The sequence below is a fragment of the Naumovozyma dairenensis genome, chromosome 6 (assembly GCF_000227115.2).
Source record: "Naumovozyma dairenensis CBS 421 chromosome 6, complete genome".
Taxonomy (NCBI): Eukaryota; Fungi; Ascomycota; class Saccharomycetes; order Saccharomycetales; family Saccharomycetaceae; genus Naumovozyma; species Naumovozyma dairenensis.
Window position 1 is genome coordinate 173,308 of NC_016484.1, and position 18,354 is coordinate 191,661.

Consider the following 18,354-nt stretch of genomic DNA (forward strand, 5'->3'; position numbering starts at 1 on the left):
AAGTTATATACAAGTTTAGTAGAAAAGGTTGCCTTTCTCTCCATCCTTCCTTCCTACTTTCTTTCTTTTCCCAATCATTTGGTCACGAATCTAAAGAGCTGGAGCTAACATATCCATCAATGGAGATTGAATAAATGTGACACCAGCAACGAATAAGGTACCATTTAATAAAACAGTGAAAGCAGGAGATTCTTTAAATTGTTGAAATCTTGATTTATTACTTGGAACCCCATTATTTGTACCAATAGTGGCTCCTGTTGGGTTCATACCTGGCATACCAAACATTGGTCCTGACATCTTTTGTAGTTATAAGTTCTTGTGTATATTGTATTGGTACTTAGTGTAACTGTGGTAATACGACAACTATATTTTCTAAAAAGTAAGATATCGATATCAAGAAGTACTTTTAGTCTAGAAGTAGTAGTCTATTATTAAATTCAACGAACTTTTGAGACTATTTCGATATTAAAGTTTCCCTATGTAACCATGTCCCCGTTACCCGGCTTTTACACCAATTACATACAAATGACTGATCACTCTCAGGAATATATACATAAATATACTAAGTAATACTAGCAGTGATGGTAGAAGCATGTAATAGTTTGTTTATATATATATATATATATATTACGTATTCCTTGCTTAGTGTCATAATGTACCTAAAAAAAATCTATAATAACGATGTTTATTTGCTCTACCTTTTTTTTTTGTTGTTCCATCTCCGATTTCGATTTCGGTTAGTTTTCCCCCTCCATTACCCTATAGTTCATATAGGCGTAAATAATAATAATATATAATATGACTCTGATTGTTGGTATTTTCTTGTGTTGGTTTCTTCTTCCCTTTTAGCATGCTTTCAACTCTTGTATCTCGTAACGATCCAGCGATAGAGGGACACTAGCACCTGTAGTCCTTGCATTGATACTGTTATTGCTTATAGTTTGGGTTATTGTATCAGCATCACCATCATCTGAGTGGCATGACGATTCATCCTTATTAATAGTGTTATTATTATTAATTTTTGAACCACTCTTATTTATATATACTCCTAAACCTAAAAGTTGTAATCTAATCTTAAGGAGACTTTGTATCTTATTAAATATCACATTACTATCAGTCCACGGATCACAGTAACGTAATTGGAATCTGTTTTTACCATTGTGTTCATGTTTATGGCTACCATCATCTGTAGTTTGATTTCTCTTTTGAACCTTGCCAAGTTGAATTTTCCATTTGTGAGAATGACGTCTACGTTGACCTTTATAAATTTGATATTTCCAAAGATATTGTAATAATCTATAAAGATAAAGGAAAACGTCAAATGAATAGATACCAACGAATGGTATTAGTAAGATTGCTATGCCAAGATAACATGAATATTGTATTATCATTATTATTGATTGGATTATTGTATGAAATATGAATATATTATTATTTGGATTCGATGTCATATCGTTTAAATCGTTCATCACTATTGTTTCGTTCATTTTTTAGTTAGAATTGCAGCCGCAGGTTTAACTAATCGTATGGTTTACTTTAAATTCTTAATATGAGTGATGGCGACCTCTATTTTTTTATGTTATGTTATATGTGAAAAATTTCTAGATGCCCAAAGAAAAAATAGCGTATAGAACAATTGAGAAAATAATAGTTTTTATCTCCCTTTGTTCCTTAAAATGTGAATTATTAGCTAGCCTAGCTAATGAAAAAACTCCCGGACTTTATTAGAAAACAATTCAGTTAAATAGTGTTTTGTATTCTTGGTTGGTATATTAGATGGATACCGTTAGATCAATATAATAAAAGCAACAAGGATCAATTAAGGGCAGTCAAAGGACCGCACCGGAGGACAATGAAGAAAAAGGAAGGATGAGTCGACTAAAAATTGAACTTTATCTAGTAAAAGAAAGGTCTTTAGGCATACTGTCTGGAAATTACAATACACACATGCAGATCAGATCATATCATATTAGAGACTAAATCCAATATTTTAAGCTATTTTTCATTTCCTTCTTTCCCCTTGAGCTGCTTACGTACGGAAGGGTTTCATCTAAACTTTCCAGCGAATTTCTTTCTCACCCATCCGCTTCTGTCCGCCCGCGCAGTGGAATTTTGTTCCTTTTTGGTTAAAGAGAAATAAACGCCGACTACTAGTAAAAGTCGGCGTACTTACGTCGGTTCACGTGAAGATCTGTTCTGTTAGCGCCAAGAATGTGTCCTAACTAGGAAAAGGAGGGTTCCATCACGTGTCTTTTTACACTTCTAAGCGTCTACGTACGTAGGAACGTTATTAAGGTTACAAAGGTTACACAATAGGAAAAATCAATCAACTAAATCAAAGAAACCCTTCTTAGAAAAAGTTTTCCTTCCTTTTATCTGTGGCCATTCCAAGTATCTTATTAAGAAGCAATCACATCTGATCTCTGCAGCTATTTTCNCCATCCAAACCTTTAAAGTTAATGTCAGAAATCCGTATGGCCCGGCTGAACAATACTTGCAATTACTAGTTACACAATAAACACCGAGAAACTTGCTATAAAGCTGATAGTCTATATGATTTTACCTACGAAATGTATATATATATATATATTGATACTTATACTTATACTTATACGCAGAGTTTATGACTGACTAGTATGTCTAGTAACACTAGGGGGAAGATTCCATAATTCTCACATTCCAGTTGAACTTCATTTGGATTTATTTATTGAACACCAACAACGCTTAATTCTAAAGTCCATACTCTACGAATATGTAATCTAATTGGCACAGTAATCATATTTAAATCACCTCTGATAGCATTTTCATTACTTGGTAATTTCAAACCAATAATTCTCTTTGATTTATCAATCCAATCACCATAAATTTCAACATCAAGTTCAATATCTTCTTCACCCCACCAACATTTCCTTGCAGGTTTCCTCCAAAATAACAATAATTTAACATTAATATCAGGTTTTGGAACTAAATCATATAATTTAGGAAGTTCCGGTATCTTAACTCCGTCAGTTTTACTATTCGTATTATTATTGTTAGTCCTAGTTAATGAACTATTTCTTGACGTGGATCGAGAACGAACATTATCTGCCAAAGTGGCTAATCTCGATTTACGTTTATCACCACGACCAGTATTATTAGATGTTAATGTGCTGTCACTATCGCGTATATTGGATATCTTTGCAACAGTTGCAGAACTTTTCAATGGTATCAAATTATTATTACTATTATTGTTACTCTTCGAATTGGCATTGTTGTTAGTAAAATTATTTGAAGAACTACGACCTAACATTTGTAAAGATATAGAAGAAGATGCCTTTTTATCATTGTCATTAGCAGTTAAAATGCTATGTTGTAATTCCCATTTCTTCTTAGCATTTTCATATAATTCTCTAAATTCTTGGGTACTTTCATTAGCTAGACGACATAATGATAATGAGCTAATCACTGTTTTACCTGGTTCTTGAGTTCTATTACCCCATTGAGATTCCTTTTTAAAACCTGATGAACATAACATATCCATAAGATGTTGTTCAGCGGGACCTAACTTTGGTTTTATCATTGTTGTATTCGAGCTCCCACTATCATGTGTGTGAGAATGCTGTTTTTGTTGTTGTTTTTGTTCTTTTTGTTGTTGATGATTTTCAGATTTTAAACGATTTGAAGAATATAAACCTTGGAAAATAGATGTCTTTTCAGTTAAATAACTGCCAGCAGCTAATTTAATTTGACCCATAAAATGTTGTAAAAGATCATCTTTATTTTCAAAAATTTCATTTGGTTCAAATTGGAATTCTTCTTGTGGTACACAATAATAATCTAAATCTTCTCTCAAAACTATAATAGCAGGTTTTTGGTGTAACAAATCATGTTCATTTGTTGTTGTACCACTACCATTTGTAGGACCGGTAGTATTATTTTGACTGTTGTTGGTTCCGAAACCGAAAAATCCTTTAGCAGAAGTAAGAAATTTATTATTTGAAGATTTATCAAATATTGTTTCTACAGGATAATTAATTAAATCATCATGAGCTCTTGTATAAACTTCCATTATATATTCAAAACAGTCTGGTGGGAAATTCATAATAAAAACTTCATCATCAGGGGAAAGATTTGTAATAACTTGACCAGATCTATCTAAGAAAACACCGGATGGGAAAAGGCAAAGTAGTAAAGATTCTGGTAATGACATTAATTGATCTCTTGTAATGAAATAATGATTTTCTTGAATATTTAAATGGATTAATGAATCACCGTATTCTTTATCTAGTTCTTCGTTCGTATCATTTCCATTATTATTATAAGCGTTGTCGCTATATGAATTGCCTTGGCTATTGAATATAGGATTTGTCGATATGGGTCTATCTTGTGAGACCTGCGTTATAAAATTCGACATTATCTTTTGTATCTGTAATTTGTAAGCTTGTCGTTTGTCTGTTTGTTTTTAAAATTAAAGTCTTCCTATCTATCAAAATATTGAATGTTATATGTGAATATCAATTGGGAGTGGAGTTCTCAAAAAGAATTGATATTACTTTAATAGAGGAGGCAACTTTGGTTTAAAAAAACGAATATATACCAAAAATTGTTGATGTACTTTTCTTTATATTTTCTGTGGATATTATAAGTTGATAATATTTCTGAATAAGCTTATATTTTGTCTATCACTCTGTCTATTCCTTTTACCTCCTTATAAAATTCGTGGTGAAGTAAATCAATTGTTATAGGGTTTCTATTTTCCCGATTTTATTATAGTGTCCTATAGACTAGTGGGAGATTTGAATTAAAAATATTAGTTATGACGAATCTTTTAATTGAAAAGTCCAATAAAGTTTTAAAAAACTATTCGACAATGATTGCTATTTGGTAGGTAATATGGAGTAGTTGCATGTGTAAACTAATCAACCAATATAAACCCTCACTGACCTCTAATCAATCATCTGGTGAGTAATTGGTAACGTAACAAACGTACCGTAATGTTGATATTAAATTCAAGAGAAAAGATAAAGCGTTTTCGGATGGAATTTTCACTACGGGAAGGAAAAAGAAGTTTGCCTTTCCATGATCGATTAGGGTTTGTTGACTTGCGGGAAAAGTATATAGGGCTAATAGTTTGTTTCTGTTGAGAAATCAGGAAAATCAACCCCCTTCATTACCCGGATTACCGAGTTTTATCTTTTCATATCCAAAAATAAAAGGGCATAATATTAGGATTAATAATAATAATTCCGCATTTTCACAGGGAAGGTTCACCCAATATCTTTGTTACCCACCATATACAAACGGATAGCCCGTGGGACCGCGCCGTCGAAATTTGAAATTTGAAAAATTTTCCTCACGTTTCACGACTCAACGAAAATTTTTGCATGGATAGACGATGAGCTTTATTCTCGTGTTATATAAATAGTTAACCCTTCTTACTTATCAGTTAAAAGTTGGTGTCTGCCACTTTTGACCTTCGAAGTTCCGATCTAGCTTAACATATCTCAAACAACTGGCATCCATTGCGTAGATGCCTAGCGTTCTATAATACATTACATTTCTTTGAAGGATCAAGATCGTATTGTATGAGAATTTCATGTGTAAAAATTGAAGTGGCGTAAAAGAAAACAAATGATGAATTTTTTTTCTAAAAAACATATCTTATCTACATTATCTGATTATTTTAACAACTAACAATAGTAGTTAACTGAAGATATCTCCTTTTATTCTGATTTTTTGCTTATCACTTCATTTTTTTATAAGCACCAGTAATTTCATGCAGCTTTTTTAAACTTAGTTCTCAACATTATTGAACTTAGAATATCATAAAAGCGTCTGTGTAAATTTTCATCAAAATACTATCCAATGTTCCTGGGATGCCTTACACGTTTAATATTCATGATTAGCGCAACATTATTGGTAACATTCATTCATACTAGACAATCCAATTGGACCACGTAAAGAAGAAATCCTTGAAAACCATCATTTAAATTATCTTCATAATCGCTAAGAAAGATAGATTTAGAGTTCTGATCAATACGTATTCAAACTACTACTGCAAGCTATTAGAGTAAAATAGTCAATTATATATATATATATATATAAGCTGATAGAGTTTTCTATGTTTATTGAACAGAAAATTCCAATAGACTCTCTTCGAAAAACAGCTAATATATACTACAATTCATCATCGCTATTTATTAGAAAATCATCTTCATCATCAAGAGAATTTGGTTTCTTATCCTTACTAACAACATTCACTTTAGTAGGTGTCGCGTTCAATGGCTCAGGAGCTACAGGGGTCCATTTATTTTGTTGCTTAGTATCCACAGGTTCTGGGGTATCAATCAAAGTAGTTTGAGCAACAACTTCATTCTTCTTCACAGTAGGGGTCTTTTCCAATTGAATTGATCCTTTTCCATCGGAGTCCCTTGACCTTTCTCTAGATGGTAATTGAGGTGGAACATCATCGTCATCATCATCATCATCATTTGTACCAACATGATCATCTCCAAATTCATTATCGTCATCATTATCAAGCAATGAAATACCATGATTCTCCAAAGAATCTTCACCGACTTGAGCACCAAATGAGTTAAATCTACGTCTTTCAGGTTTCACATTTTCAACTGTATTGTTTGTTTTTTTCCCCATTTTTTTTTCATTCTGATAATAAGACCACGCTTTTTGTTGTTCTCTAATATCATCATCAGTGAACCCGGCTGGGTTCCTCTTTTCGCGTTGTTGCATGGATTCATCCTCTTCTCCAATAATATTCTTACTAAACCATGAACCTACTTTTGACGCAGTTTCTTGTAAAGATCGATTTGCTCTAGCTGTAATTTCAGGTAAATCCTTTTCGACAAATTGACCCCAAGAATCATCTTCTATATCATTTTCGACTCCATATCTTGAATTTCTTGGCCTATCATCTTCTTCAGTTCTTCTCTGTCTTCTTGGTTCATTAGAGGGTCTTTGTTTCTGTCTAGGGTTTGTTCTATTATATTGTTCATTCAATTGACGAGCTAACAACTCATCTTGTTCCAATTGCCTCTGATCTTGGGTTTTCCTAGTTGGTAAAGTGGGAGGTTCTTTAATGGGATCTGTTGGTAATTCAATATCTTTCTCTGCATCTGGATCAGATAAATATAGTAAGGCGTTGAATGCAGGATCAAGTACACCTTGAGATGCAATAATTACTGCCTTAACATATTTTTCTTCAATATTAGGAAAGGCCTCCTTCAATTGAGTCAAGATCGGGTTTTCTCTTGGCTTCTGCAATCCTTCAGACACATCTTCAGTAGTTTTTCTTCTTGTTGGTAAAGGTGGACATTCTTCATTGTCAGCATCTTTGGTGTTATCAGTCAATTCATTCTTTCCGTCTAATTGTGAAGGTGCAGAATCAACGGAAGACTTTTTTGCATCATCTTTCTCTTGTTCTTTTCCTCCTTCAATAGAAAGTTCATTATCTGTTAATTCAAGCTTAGTAGAATCTGCAGCACTGGTCGATTCTTTAGGTTTTGCATTAGATTCATTGTTTTCTAAGGGGACTTCTTCAGTTTTTTGTTCAACATCAATTATCTCAGCCTCCTTGGTCAGTGATTCTTTTGAATTGCTCTTTTCTGTCATAGTAATGTCGGTATATTATTGATTATAATAAGTTTGAAATGCAATAGTTTGGGTTGCTCTATTGAGTTTTACGTCTCCTCCCTGTTCAACAATAGATACCGTACCCATAAATATGGCTATTTTGAGATTTGTCCTTATTTCAAAGGTTGGGAAACACCCATACCGTCCGTAGTATTTCATACAGCTTTGCATAATATACAACCAATGCGTCACAAACAAATTGATGGAACATCGAATTATACGGTAACGGGTAAAAATGGATATTTGGTACATAACTTTCTCCTTATGGGATACTATGCTAAAATAACACCTTGAGTATTTTTCACTCAATGGATAAGTAAGCAAGTAATATCTTAAACCTCAAATAAATGGGGAATGGTAAGGTTGTACTTTCCTATTTTTGTACGTCAGTATACGAAGAAGATGTTTGTGAACAGCTTACTAGCCGTTAATCAGGAGCACCAGTCGTACATACTTTGTGACAAAGGCAATCGTTCTTGAGTTTATTATGGAATTTTTTAGATAATTCCCGGGCAGCTTAACAAAACCAACTAGCATTTACTTGAATACAGAAATAGAACTGGTGCTACCTCCTGTCACATACTGTGCTTAATACCCTTGGAAAAAATGCTACCAGATTACTTTCCAACAAAAGCTAGTTTAGTTACCTTTTGAGTCACTGTTGGTTAATTTTTTGGCGCAATATTAAAATTTGTCAGTGTAAAAACGTTTCAGTCGAAGTCGAAGGTTTCTAATAAATGTAAAACGTAGTCACGGTAAGTCAGCTGTTAAGTATTTCAGAAAATTATTTACAAAAATTAGGTACAAACTCAGCATCTTCCTTCACTGCCTTTGCTGGTCATATTGCTGGGCTTCTTTAGCCTTATTCTGTTGTAACTTATGACAGAAACGTAGAATATTTACTAAAAGAACAGGTACAAGTGTACCGTATAACTTAGAAATATAGACAGCGTTATGATTGTATAAAGCCAAGTACGGAAGAAAGATGTTAAGAACGAGAAATACAAAAACGGTAAATAAGGCAATAAAGGAAAAGCTTTCAACTTTAAGCATGCCTATGGAATACAAATTTTATGCTAGTTAAAGGAATTCAAAAGGTCAGAATAATCGATTATTTTTTCCTTTTATCTAGTAAAACGAGTAATTATAACAGTATCCTTAAAACGATTATCCTTTTAAATAAGTGAGGTTAAGGTATTATAGTGTCCTAGAGGATTTTTATAATTTTGTTTGACCCCAACTAAGGCCAGCATCTACTCCTCTGTCATCAGATCCATTGAGATTTGCCTTAGAAATAAAGTTAACCCTAGAAAAAAATAATGCTTGTTTTTTTTCTCCGACTTCAAACGAAAAAACTGTCTTCTGGAAAAGACTACCAGCTGAACGAAAAGAAAAATTTATAATAGGACTATAAAAAGAAGAAGAACAACAACAGTTTTCTTCTTACATGATATGTATTGTGTACTTTCTGTTTTGTTTCAATTATTGGCATTTTTTTTGTTTTGAATTTTTTTTTTCGAAAGAAATCGGAATCTTATAGTAGAATCTCTGCCTAAAATAGAACTTTTTAACCATTGCTACTTTGGTTAGAAGGTGTGGACAGCGGAGAAAGATTAAGATACGATTGAATATGAATTCAGTCTGGTTTTTGAAAATATCTTCAACTTATTTCTGAGATTAATTAATTCTCAAGCGATTTCCATTTTCACTTTCCAAACAAAACCCATCCTTGTAGTTTTTTCTTCTTCTCTCATTTTCTTTTTATTACATTGTAATTGTTATATAGATATGTTAATGTTGTATGACTTAAAAACCTTTATAGAAAAAAAAGTAAATTTAAGTTAATTAGCTAGTAAAATGATCCAAAGGCCACTAATATGGGACAGGATGAGATGAAATGCTCTCGATTACATTGAGTTTTTCAATTTCCTTAATGTTTCCATTACTTTACTTCTCTTCCATGATGAATCGTCATCACCTACAGCTTTTCTAACTAATGGATCATCCAATCTCATAAATGGGTTATATTTTAATTCATCGTCGATGGTGAATTCACCACAAGTCATTTCATGTTTATCAGCATATTTCTCTAAATTATCCAACGCTTCATTTTCACCTAATTCTTGATAAACGTATTCCCTAATAAATTTGACATTACTCTTTGTATATTCATGACCAGGATAAACTCTTGTCAAGTTCCAATTTGGTTCTCCAACGCCATGAATAATCCTTTCATTAAGAGCTTCATCCATTTGTACACCATTCCCCTCGAAAAACCTTCCACAACCTCCAATGAAAAGTGTATCACCAGTAAAGATACATTGCTCATTAGTTTCTGGATCTTTAACATGATAGCAAATAGAATCAACTGTATGACAAGGGGTTCTAATGCAAGTGATATCCAAATTACCCAATTTATAATGTTGTAAATGTTCAGGCAATTCAGTCGCGTCCGGGGAGGATTTAGAACCTGCAACAATCTTCACTACGAAACGCTTCCCCTCTTGTTTCAACTCATTAATCATGGACATATTCCCATCAGAATGATCATAATGATGATGTGTGTTTACAATTGCCTTGATAGATTGTCTTTCACTTGATGTCAAATTAGGGATGACTTCGTCAGATTCTGCAGGATCAATAAGCCATGAGTTTAATTTATCTTGACTACTTAATAAGTAACAATAATTGACACCACCGGTGTTCCATCTCATTTTGATTGGTTTAACGTGTCATTGTTCTTGTTATGACTGTGATTCTATTTCTAATATGATGAAATGCAAATGTTCTTCTTGGTATATCTTTGGTTAGATATCTTAACATATATTTATGAGTGTATATATGCAATAAGAAAGTATACTAGTTGATCTAGTTGGTTTGAGGTGGGAGATGTGCTACTCTATTCTACTCATTCAAGAATCTTTTTCCTTTTCCTGTCTCTTCCCCTTACGCACCATAGACTATATTATATACTGTTTTAAACATTATCTGCCCATTACGTATTTTAAACTATATTTCCACCACAAACACATAGTGAAGCGAAGTGTAGAGCGTTGAGCACGGAGTGGGAGGGGGATAAGAGGACGAACCCTGGGGATCTGTTAGAAATAAGGCACAATGTGTAGAGTAGTTATGGATGGTAATTCGTTTGCTTGTTTCAGCTATAGTTTCCATTGATTACAGTAGGCTTATGCATTAGATTATTTAATTTAGTTCACTTTTTTTTAGTAAGACCTAATCTCGTCTAGTCTACTCTTATTATACGCAAGGTATATATTATTATACAGCGAGAGAACTTACGGTTCTCATCTTTAAGTAGCATAACCACCATTTTTAGACATGTCTATTTGTAATTTGTCTAGTCTCTCCACCAATTTCAATCTTTGTAACTCTTGCCAACGGGCCAATTGTGCTTGTTTATGAAGTTCGAATCCAAATATCTTTGGGACATATCTCTTTGTTGGATGTTTTGGAACCATGTCTGGATATGCTTGAAGAAACATCCCAGGGAAACTTGTTCCGAAAAAGGCACCATCAATGGAACTATGTCTTGATGATTTAGGGACATATAGGTCTTCACATGATGGACAATAAAGCTTTACACAATCAATTCCAGGTTGATCATGTAGACCCACTGGCAATAGCGGTTGATAATTACAATATACTCTTGGACATCTACCGAAATCGGCATCCTTATATTTATCTAACATCTTTTGTAAACCTTTAATGGTAATAATATAACGAGCATGAATTAACCCATAAAATTTACGAGCATCACTTTCCAATTGTTCCAAGCGAGAATGTGACATGGATTCTAAAACGTTTTCATCTAAATCATCAACAATGTATTGAACCACTTGAGAAAATTTAGAGACTGATTTTTGTAAATTAATTAAATTAAATCTATCAGTAATGTATTCCGGATCAATATCACAAAAATATTCGTTACCTTTCCTTCCTAGGAAAACATCTATCCACATTTCAACATATTCAGAGGATTCAGAGGCAGCTTCTTCTTCTCCTACTTCCATAGATTCATCTTCCACATGTTCTTCTGTACTACGTTCCATTGATGTGCTTTCTATACTACTACTAGTTTTTTGTACTTATCCCTATCTCCTTTGGGGGTTTCGTTCACTCTCTTAACACTTCAAAAATGTACCTCTTGGTTTGATGGATAACGCAATGATATAAATTACGTGTATGTACTTATATATCCCACTCTTCAAATCCTTCACAGATCTATATAGCTTCTTGCACTTGCACTTCCACTTGCACTCAGATATAATAACAATAATACTAATAATGAAAACTGCTCGGTGAAAATTATTCCAAAAAGTTCCCAAAACGAAGAGCCGAGAAAGAAAAATAATAACAACAATAACATAACATTACATTACTATGTTTGTATGTGTAGAGCATATATTGCCATGTTCAAAGGTTTACATACATACATACTTACATATATACATACACAGAAACAAACCAGACATGCATGCATGCATAGATAGATCAAATGAGACTATTGAAATACCCATTAGAAACAGAATCAAAACATTTAACTTCATTAACCGCAGTGGATAAAGATAACAAATTAATTATAGCAGATGACACCGGTCACGTGATAGTTTGGTCACAATCTAATTTAATCAATACTGCTTTCAATAAGATCCCCATTAAGGATTTGAAATTAGATTTGAAATTTAAATTACCCGATTATGATCCAGATTGGGATGTTACTGTTTTCAATATCATTTCTTGTGATGTTGACGAGACGCGTGATGGATCATTGATAGTTGCGACCGAATTCAGAATTATTATCGTTGATCATTGGATGGATGAGGCAAAAAGATCATTTAAGACTTTGTACAAATGTCCAATAAAAAACATTATTACGCATAATCATGGTATGGAAATGCGTTCTAATATTATGACCATAACTGATGTCAAATTAGACTCGGTCAAGAACATTCTATTGGCATCGTTAGTTTCTTTGAAAGATAATAAAATATTATTATTCGATTCCCAGACGTGGAAACTGTTAAATGTGATCAAATTGGATTTAATGCAAAAACCAATTACTATAATAACGACACCAACAACCGAGGAAACCGTTACTGTAATGTGTCTTGATCGATCAATCTTAGTGTATCAATTCAATAAAATCGGTAATTTTAAATTGATTCATTCATTCCCACAATATGTTCAATTACAACCTATACATTATCAATTATCTATGCCACCTCAAAGTAATTTATTACCTGTAATAAATTCCATCAAAGGTTCTACATCTAAAGATATAACTACAACCGTTCTTTTGGATCGACTTAATAATTATAAGATTAAAACAACCTTAGTATCACCATCATCCATTAATTCAAAAGTTTTAAAATCATCTCCTGTTATATATGAAAAATTTAATCAAAGGAAAAATACAAAAATAAAATATAATTTATTAGCTACCTCAGCTAATAAAGATGGATCGATAATGGTTTGGAACACGGGAAGAATGAAACCCTTATTTAACGCTATTCAAATCTCAGAAACTCCAATTAATGATATGGAATGGTCTAAAGACGGTTATTCCTTGTTCGCAATTTCAAACGATGGTATATTGTATACTTTTGCATTCCAACAATCTGATCTTGGTGACATATTCCAACCAACAACAAAGGAAAAAACCAATGAACAACAAGTGGAGGCGAAGGACAATATTATATCTTTAGCACCATTGCCTGAGATTAAGATTGATCAGCAACTCTTGGATGACACATTATCAAATAAATATGAATTGGAAGAAGAAGATGATGATGATGACAATAAGCAGAAAGAAGCAGGTGCCTTGACTACTGAGAAAGGTAACAAAAAGAAAAATGCAAAAAGAAAATCAGTATCTTCAACTTCTTCTTCGTCAACAACAACAAAAATAAATAGCAACAACACTGCTAATAATAAAGAACCAATGAAACCCGATATTAAAATAACCAAAAGTAATAACATGGAATTTAATCCGCCTTCATATAATGTTCCTAAAGATTTGAAAAGGAAACTAAAACCACAGTTACAACAACAAACATTACAATCACAACCACCACCCGCCGCTATAAATGGGAAAGATGGTTCTCATACGCCTTCGGCGAAAAAGGTAAAACGTGATTTGGAACCTATCGATTTCTTAGATACAAATTTGATATTACCAAACGTTTCGTTTTCAAGAATAAGACTAGCGACTCCCAAAATACGACTAAAATTCACCTATATACCACCATCACCACAATCACAATCGGTACTCTCTCCTATGGGCAAGTCAGACTCATCGATATTGAAATTATCAGTCTTAAATGGTTCAGGAACTGAACAAACACCAACGATAATTACATTAGAGAATACAAAATCTCAACAAAAACTATTTGAGAAAATGATACCAAACTTCGTGACATTAACAACATCAGGTACTTCATTTTGGGCCATTTCAACGGATACGGGGACAATATATACATATTCTGATACAGGTAGGACCATCTTACCGCCCTTAATATTAGGTGTCCCAATAAGTTTCCTAGAGGCAATGGGGTCATACTTGTTATGTTTAACATCATTAGGTGAATTATATTGTTGGGATTTAGAAAATCGTAAATTAAAATTCCCAATGAATTCAATTTATCCAATTTTAAATCCATCACAAAGGTATAGTGATGATATATTGACTCGTGCTGAAAATGTTACCATGTGTAGTATCACGAGGAAGGGTGTCCCCATCGTGACTTTAAGTAATGGGAATGGATTCATTTTCGATGAAGAAATGGGGGTTTGGTGTCTTGTTAGTGATTCATGGTGGGCATTCGGTTCACAATATTGGAATTCACTTTCTTCTGATAACTACACGAATGAGAACGATAAAGATGGTAAATCGAAAAATGAAAGACAAGGAAATTCAAGTGATGAAATGATGCAAGTGATAATAAATGAGAAGGGGAGTTTAATAAACTTCTTAGAGACTAAGACTAATGATGAATTAAATAGGAAAAATAAAATAAAATTGCTACAAAAATTTTCCAAAGTTGTATTAATGAAAGAAGGGTTTGAGAATATGGAGGAAGTTGTCACGCTATCTCATTTAGAAAATAAATTATTAGTTTCTTTGAAATTGAAAGAAAATTCTGAATTTAATCAATTGATTACTCTTTATTGTATCAAACTCAGTGAATTAGGTTATCTTGGTAGATTAGATGATATTTTGCAATGGATTTATAACGGTGGAGAAGGTGACATTTTGGGGAAACCAAGAAAGGAAATCCTTAAGGAAATATTAATAGAATGTGCTAAATTTAGACATGTTCAAAGAGTAACGACTGCATATGCTACTGCAATAGGCATGATTAATGATCTATTTTAACAAAAAAGCATGAAGGCTTAAAATAAAAATAAAAGAACCATAAAAGTAATATCGTGTTATATACAAGTATGTATCAATAATGTAATTTTTTATATATATGGAAAACAATTTTCAGAAAAATTTATGGATGTTCCCAGTAGACCAACCTTTTTCACCTAGTAACCCCTGGATTGGTACTGTATTTGTTTCCTAATATTGAATCCAGCTAAAGTTTTTATATACCCTTCAGGTCCACAAATCAGCCCCATAGAATTAAGTGCTGGTTTGGGAATGAACTTTGCTTGATTTATAATAGTGTTGCCCATGTCAGATTGGAAGAATGTAAGTTTACCTTTAGGATATGATTGTAACAATTTATCTTTCAAAGGACCTAATTGTTCAAGATTTTGACAAGAATGGAAAATGGTTAATGAATTACCGTTCTGTTTCAATGCTAACATTGCCTGGAAGGCAATGACTATCCCCGTTCCAGCAGTAAATAGTACTAAATCCTTATCTTGTGGTAGCGAATAATCTATAATTGGTCCTCTTATCTCTATTTTATGATTTAAAGGTAGATTAGATAACCATCGTGATACTTCACCATCATTATATTTCTTGATATATAATAGTATGTCATCGGAGACAGAGGAATATGATATATCTGATAATAAGAAATCCTGTTCATCATCATCAGCATCTGTAGTATTGGTTTCGTTTTTGTGTAATACTAGAGGTAATGGTGTATAATCTCGTACAATCATGATTTCAGGTTGTTTAATTTGAATTGACCATATCTTACCTCTCGTTTGATCCCAAACATTATTTTTCTGTTGAAACACAGGTGTCAGTTTTAAAAAATAATGAGAGGAATCGACCGCATATCTTGATTTTATCTTATATGGTGTGAAATGAGTAGTTGATAACTGTTCACGTTCATGTTGAAGTTTCAAGTTAGTGATTTTTCGATAATAATAATATGAGTATGAAGTCCCCGTTATAAAGCCTAGAGTGAAATAAAGTTTCTTCCTCGAGAGGAATTTGGATGCGGAAGATTTATTCCATAGCATATGGAATATTTGGATTTATTGAGAGCATTTCTTTCACAAGTATTTTAATTATAGTTCCGTTGTGACTTAAAATGAAAGTTCTTAATAGCGTCAGCAAATTTTAACCTTATAAATTCCTCGCCTTGTAAGATATTAGTAGACACATCACGAGACAATGGTAATGGTTGTTGAAGTTTCTACGTATATGTTGAATTGATTCATCCTCACAAACCATGAAGAGGTTACTTGAATCTTTTCCTAGTCGATGGTTTACGCTCATCGCTTTCTCAAGAGTACGTTATATAATGAGGAAACTGTATTAGTAGTAAAGGGCGTATATTAATGATATAAAATGTGAGAGAGATTATATTGAGATATAAACATATATTATTCCAAAGTATTTTTTCCATTCCATTTAGTTTATATAAACACTATCAACAATAAAAACACTAGCATGATGGATAATGCAATTAATAAGTAAAGACACCATTTTGTACCATGTCTTTGATATTTCCTTGCTTTATTTAATTGCTGTGAAGCCATTTGAGTATTATCAGAGAAAGAATATATATTTGATTCAATATTATCTACCATTAGTCCTTGTTGTTGTACCACATTACTTAAATCTTTGAAGATTTCATTCAATTCGGTAATATCTTGTTCAATGTTTGTAATTTCTCTATTTCGTTGTTCTATTAGATTCTGTTGATATGTGAATTCTTCATTATTTATGGGTTCTCTTTCTATAACTATACGATTTTTCTGTTTCGGTAGCAATTGTTGTTCATGTATCTGTGGTTGTGTATGTTCTTCTTGTTCTTGAAGCAAAGCAGTCTCATTTGCATCTGAATGCAAATTACCATATAATTGTAATTTTGTTTTCTCGTTAATTTGTTTGATTAACTTTGTATAATTTGATTGAATGGATTGGAATTCTTGTAAAGAGGATTTAAAATCCCTCAATAATTTTTCTCTTGATATGAGTTGTAATTTATTTAAAGTAGTTACCTCTAGGGAATCAATTTTAGTTACGTCCTCATTACAAGCTTTAACTAATTCTCCAATTTTATGAATATTCAGGTTAGCTTTTTTGATAACATTTTCCACAATTTTAGTTCTAACTTTATTATCATCTAATGATTTTTGTAAGGATTGACTAAATTGCTGTAGGGTGCTAATCTGACCGTTAATTTCAAAAAGTTGTGCTGCGATGGAATCTTTTAATGATTCAAAAATGGGGGAATCACTAAATTTCTTCATACGTATTGTGTCTCCGTCATTATAATCAGAATTATTCTCTAGGAAGATGATATTATCACTTTCATCATCTGAAAATGAAGGTTCAAGATATGGAGTCGAGCTAGACATAGTGATGATATGGTAGTTGCGTATAGTTCCTTTGAAACACGATAATGGGATGTGAAAATAGAGAGAAGAATATTGTCTTTATTCACCTTCCTGTGCCAGACAGTTTTGTATGTGGTCTCATATAGGTTTTATTTCTTCTGTCCATATGTGTATTCTATTAATATATTTAATATATAATATAGAACTCGCGACGACCTAAAACGTTGTGTTATGTTATGGAGACTACACTATCGGTACTTATTTAAGTCAATGGATAAAGAATAGATGAAAAATGCAAATTGATAGGTTATAGAAGACGGATATATTATTGATAAGACTAGATTATATATATATACATATATATATTAGGGTATTCGTATAGTTCACCTTCTTTTACGACGTTTAGTACGTGTTCCACCGGGACGGAAGTAACAATGATCTGTTAAATGTCCTCTCTTCTTACAAATGGTACAACGATAAGGTTGTTCGAATGTATTAACGCTAATTCTGGATGCCAATCCTCCTGGTTCTGATCCTGGTCCTCTCCCTCCCCCTACATGTGTTCCTGGTAATGGTGGTGGTGATGATGTCCTGCCCACTCTTGTTGCAGTTGCTGCAGTTGCTGCAGCTGTATATGTAGATGCATTTTCTATAGTGCCATTCGTTTGTCTCTTTTTCTCTATTCTCTCCAAAGCTCTTTTCTTTGCATTCTCCTTCATAGCACGTAGAACCCATTCTTTAGCATGTTCTAAACAATATGGAGGATTTGCAATAAAATGGTCGCTGTATATTTTAGGTATTCTACTAATGAAATCTTTCAATGAAAAAAATGGAATCCTCCAATTCTTCATTTTCCATCAATTTGTAAACTTCATAATACTTAATGATGCTATCAGCATCATTTAGTTCCTCTAAACTGGGTGGTAGTTTCCCCGGAGTATTTAATCTTTGAAC

General features: G+C 32.8%; 10 protein-coding genes across 10 annotated transcripts; 1 reads left to right on the forward strand and 9 right to left on the reverse strand.

Annotated features, from left to right (window-relative positions):
* Window positions 1–90: 90 nt before the first annotated feature.
* On the reverse strand, window positions 91–297 carry TOM6 (Tom6p; the record flags this gene model as incomplete). The annotated part of the gene is made up of 1 exon (XM_003670585.1): window positions 91–297. The coding sequence occupies one exon, from the start codon at window positions 295–297 to the stop codon at window positions 91–93; it is 207 nt and encodes a 68-aa protein (XP_003670633.1).
* Window positions 298–845: 548 nt separating this feature from the next.
* IRC23 (Irc23p) lies at window positions 846–1,487 on the reverse strand (the record flags this gene model as incomplete). The annotated part of the gene is made up of 1 exon (XM_003670586.1): window positions 846–1,487. One exon carries the CDS (start codon window positions 1,485–1,487, stop codon window positions 846–848), a length of 642 nt encoding a protein of 213 aa, XP_003670634.1.
* Window positions 1,488–2,704: 1,217 nt separating this feature from the next.
* On the reverse strand, window positions 2,705–4,393 carry WHI2 (Whi2p; the record flags this gene model as incomplete). The annotated part of the gene is made up of 1 exon (XM_003670587.1): window positions 2,705–4,393. One exon carries the CDS (start codon window positions 4,391–4,393, stop codon window positions 2,705–2,707), a length of 1,689 nt encoding a protein of 562 aa, XP_003670635.1.
* A 1,763-nt stretch (window positions 4,394–6,156) lies between these two features.
* CUE5 (ubiquitin-binding protein CUE5) lies at window positions 6,157–7,608 on the reverse strand (the record flags this gene model as incomplete). The annotated part of the gene is made up of 1 exon (XM_003670588.1): window positions 6,157–7,608. One exon carries the CDS (start codon window positions 7,606–7,608, stop codon window positions 6,157–6,159), a length of 1,452 nt encoding a protein of 483 aa, XP_003670636.1.
* A 1,928-nt stretch (window positions 7,609–9,536) lies between these two features.
* On the reverse strand, window positions 9,537–10,343 carry GLO4 (hydroxyacylglutathione hydrolase GLO4; the record flags this gene model as incomplete). Its single annotated transcript, XM_003670589.1, has 1 exon — window positions 9,537–10,343. The coding sequence occupies one exon, from the start codon at window positions 10,341–10,343 to the stop codon at window positions 9,537–9,539; it is 807 nt and encodes a 268-aa protein (XP_003670637.1).
* A 597-nt stretch (window positions 10,344–10,940) lies between these two features.
* On the reverse strand, window positions 10,941–11,699 carry CKB2 (casein kinase 2 regulatory subunit CKB2; the record flags this gene model as incomplete). Its single annotated transcript, XM_003670590.1, has 1 exon — window positions 10,941–11,699. One exon carries the CDS (start codon window positions 11,697–11,699, stop codon window positions 10,941–10,943), a length of 759 nt encoding a protein of 252 aa, XP_003670638.1.
* A 446-nt stretch (window positions 11,700–12,145) lies between these two features.
* Window positions 12,146–15,025, forward strand: HIR2 (Hir2p; the record flags this gene model as incomplete). Its single annotated transcript, XM_003670591.1, has 1 exon — window positions 12,146–15,025. One exon carries the CDS (start codon window positions 12,146–12,148, stop codon window positions 15,023–15,025), a length of 2,880 nt encoding a protein of 959 aa, XP_003670639.1.
* A 155-nt stretch (window positions 15,026–15,180) lies between these two features.
* Window positions 15,181–16,074, reverse strand: CYC2 (oxidoreductase; the record flags this gene model as incomplete). The annotated part of the gene is made up of 1 exon (XM_003670592.1): window positions 15,181–16,074. One exon carries the CDS (start codon window positions 16,072–16,074, stop codon window positions 15,181–15,183), a length of 894 nt encoding a protein of 297 aa, XP_003670640.1.
* A 399-nt stretch (window positions 16,075–16,473) lies between these two features.
* PEP12 (SNAP receptor PEP12) lies at window positions 16,474–17,421 on the reverse strand (the record flags this gene model as incomplete). The annotated part of the gene is made up of 1 exon (XM_003670593.1): window positions 16,474–17,421. The coding sequence occupies one exon, from the start codon at window positions 17,419–17,421 to the stop codon at window positions 16,474–16,476; it is 948 nt and encodes a 315-aa protein (XP_003670641.1).
* A 362-nt stretch (window positions 17,422–17,783) lies between these two features.
* Window positions 17,784–18,251, reverse strand: NDAI0F00800 (uncharacterized protein; the record flags this gene model as incomplete). Its single annotated transcript, XM_003670594.1, has 1 exon — window positions 17,784–18,251. One exon carries the CDS (start codon window positions 18,249–18,251, stop codon window positions 17,784–17,786), a length of 468 nt encoding a protein of 155 aa, XP_003670642.1.
* Between the last annotated feature and the right edge of the window lie 103 nt (window positions 18,252–18,354).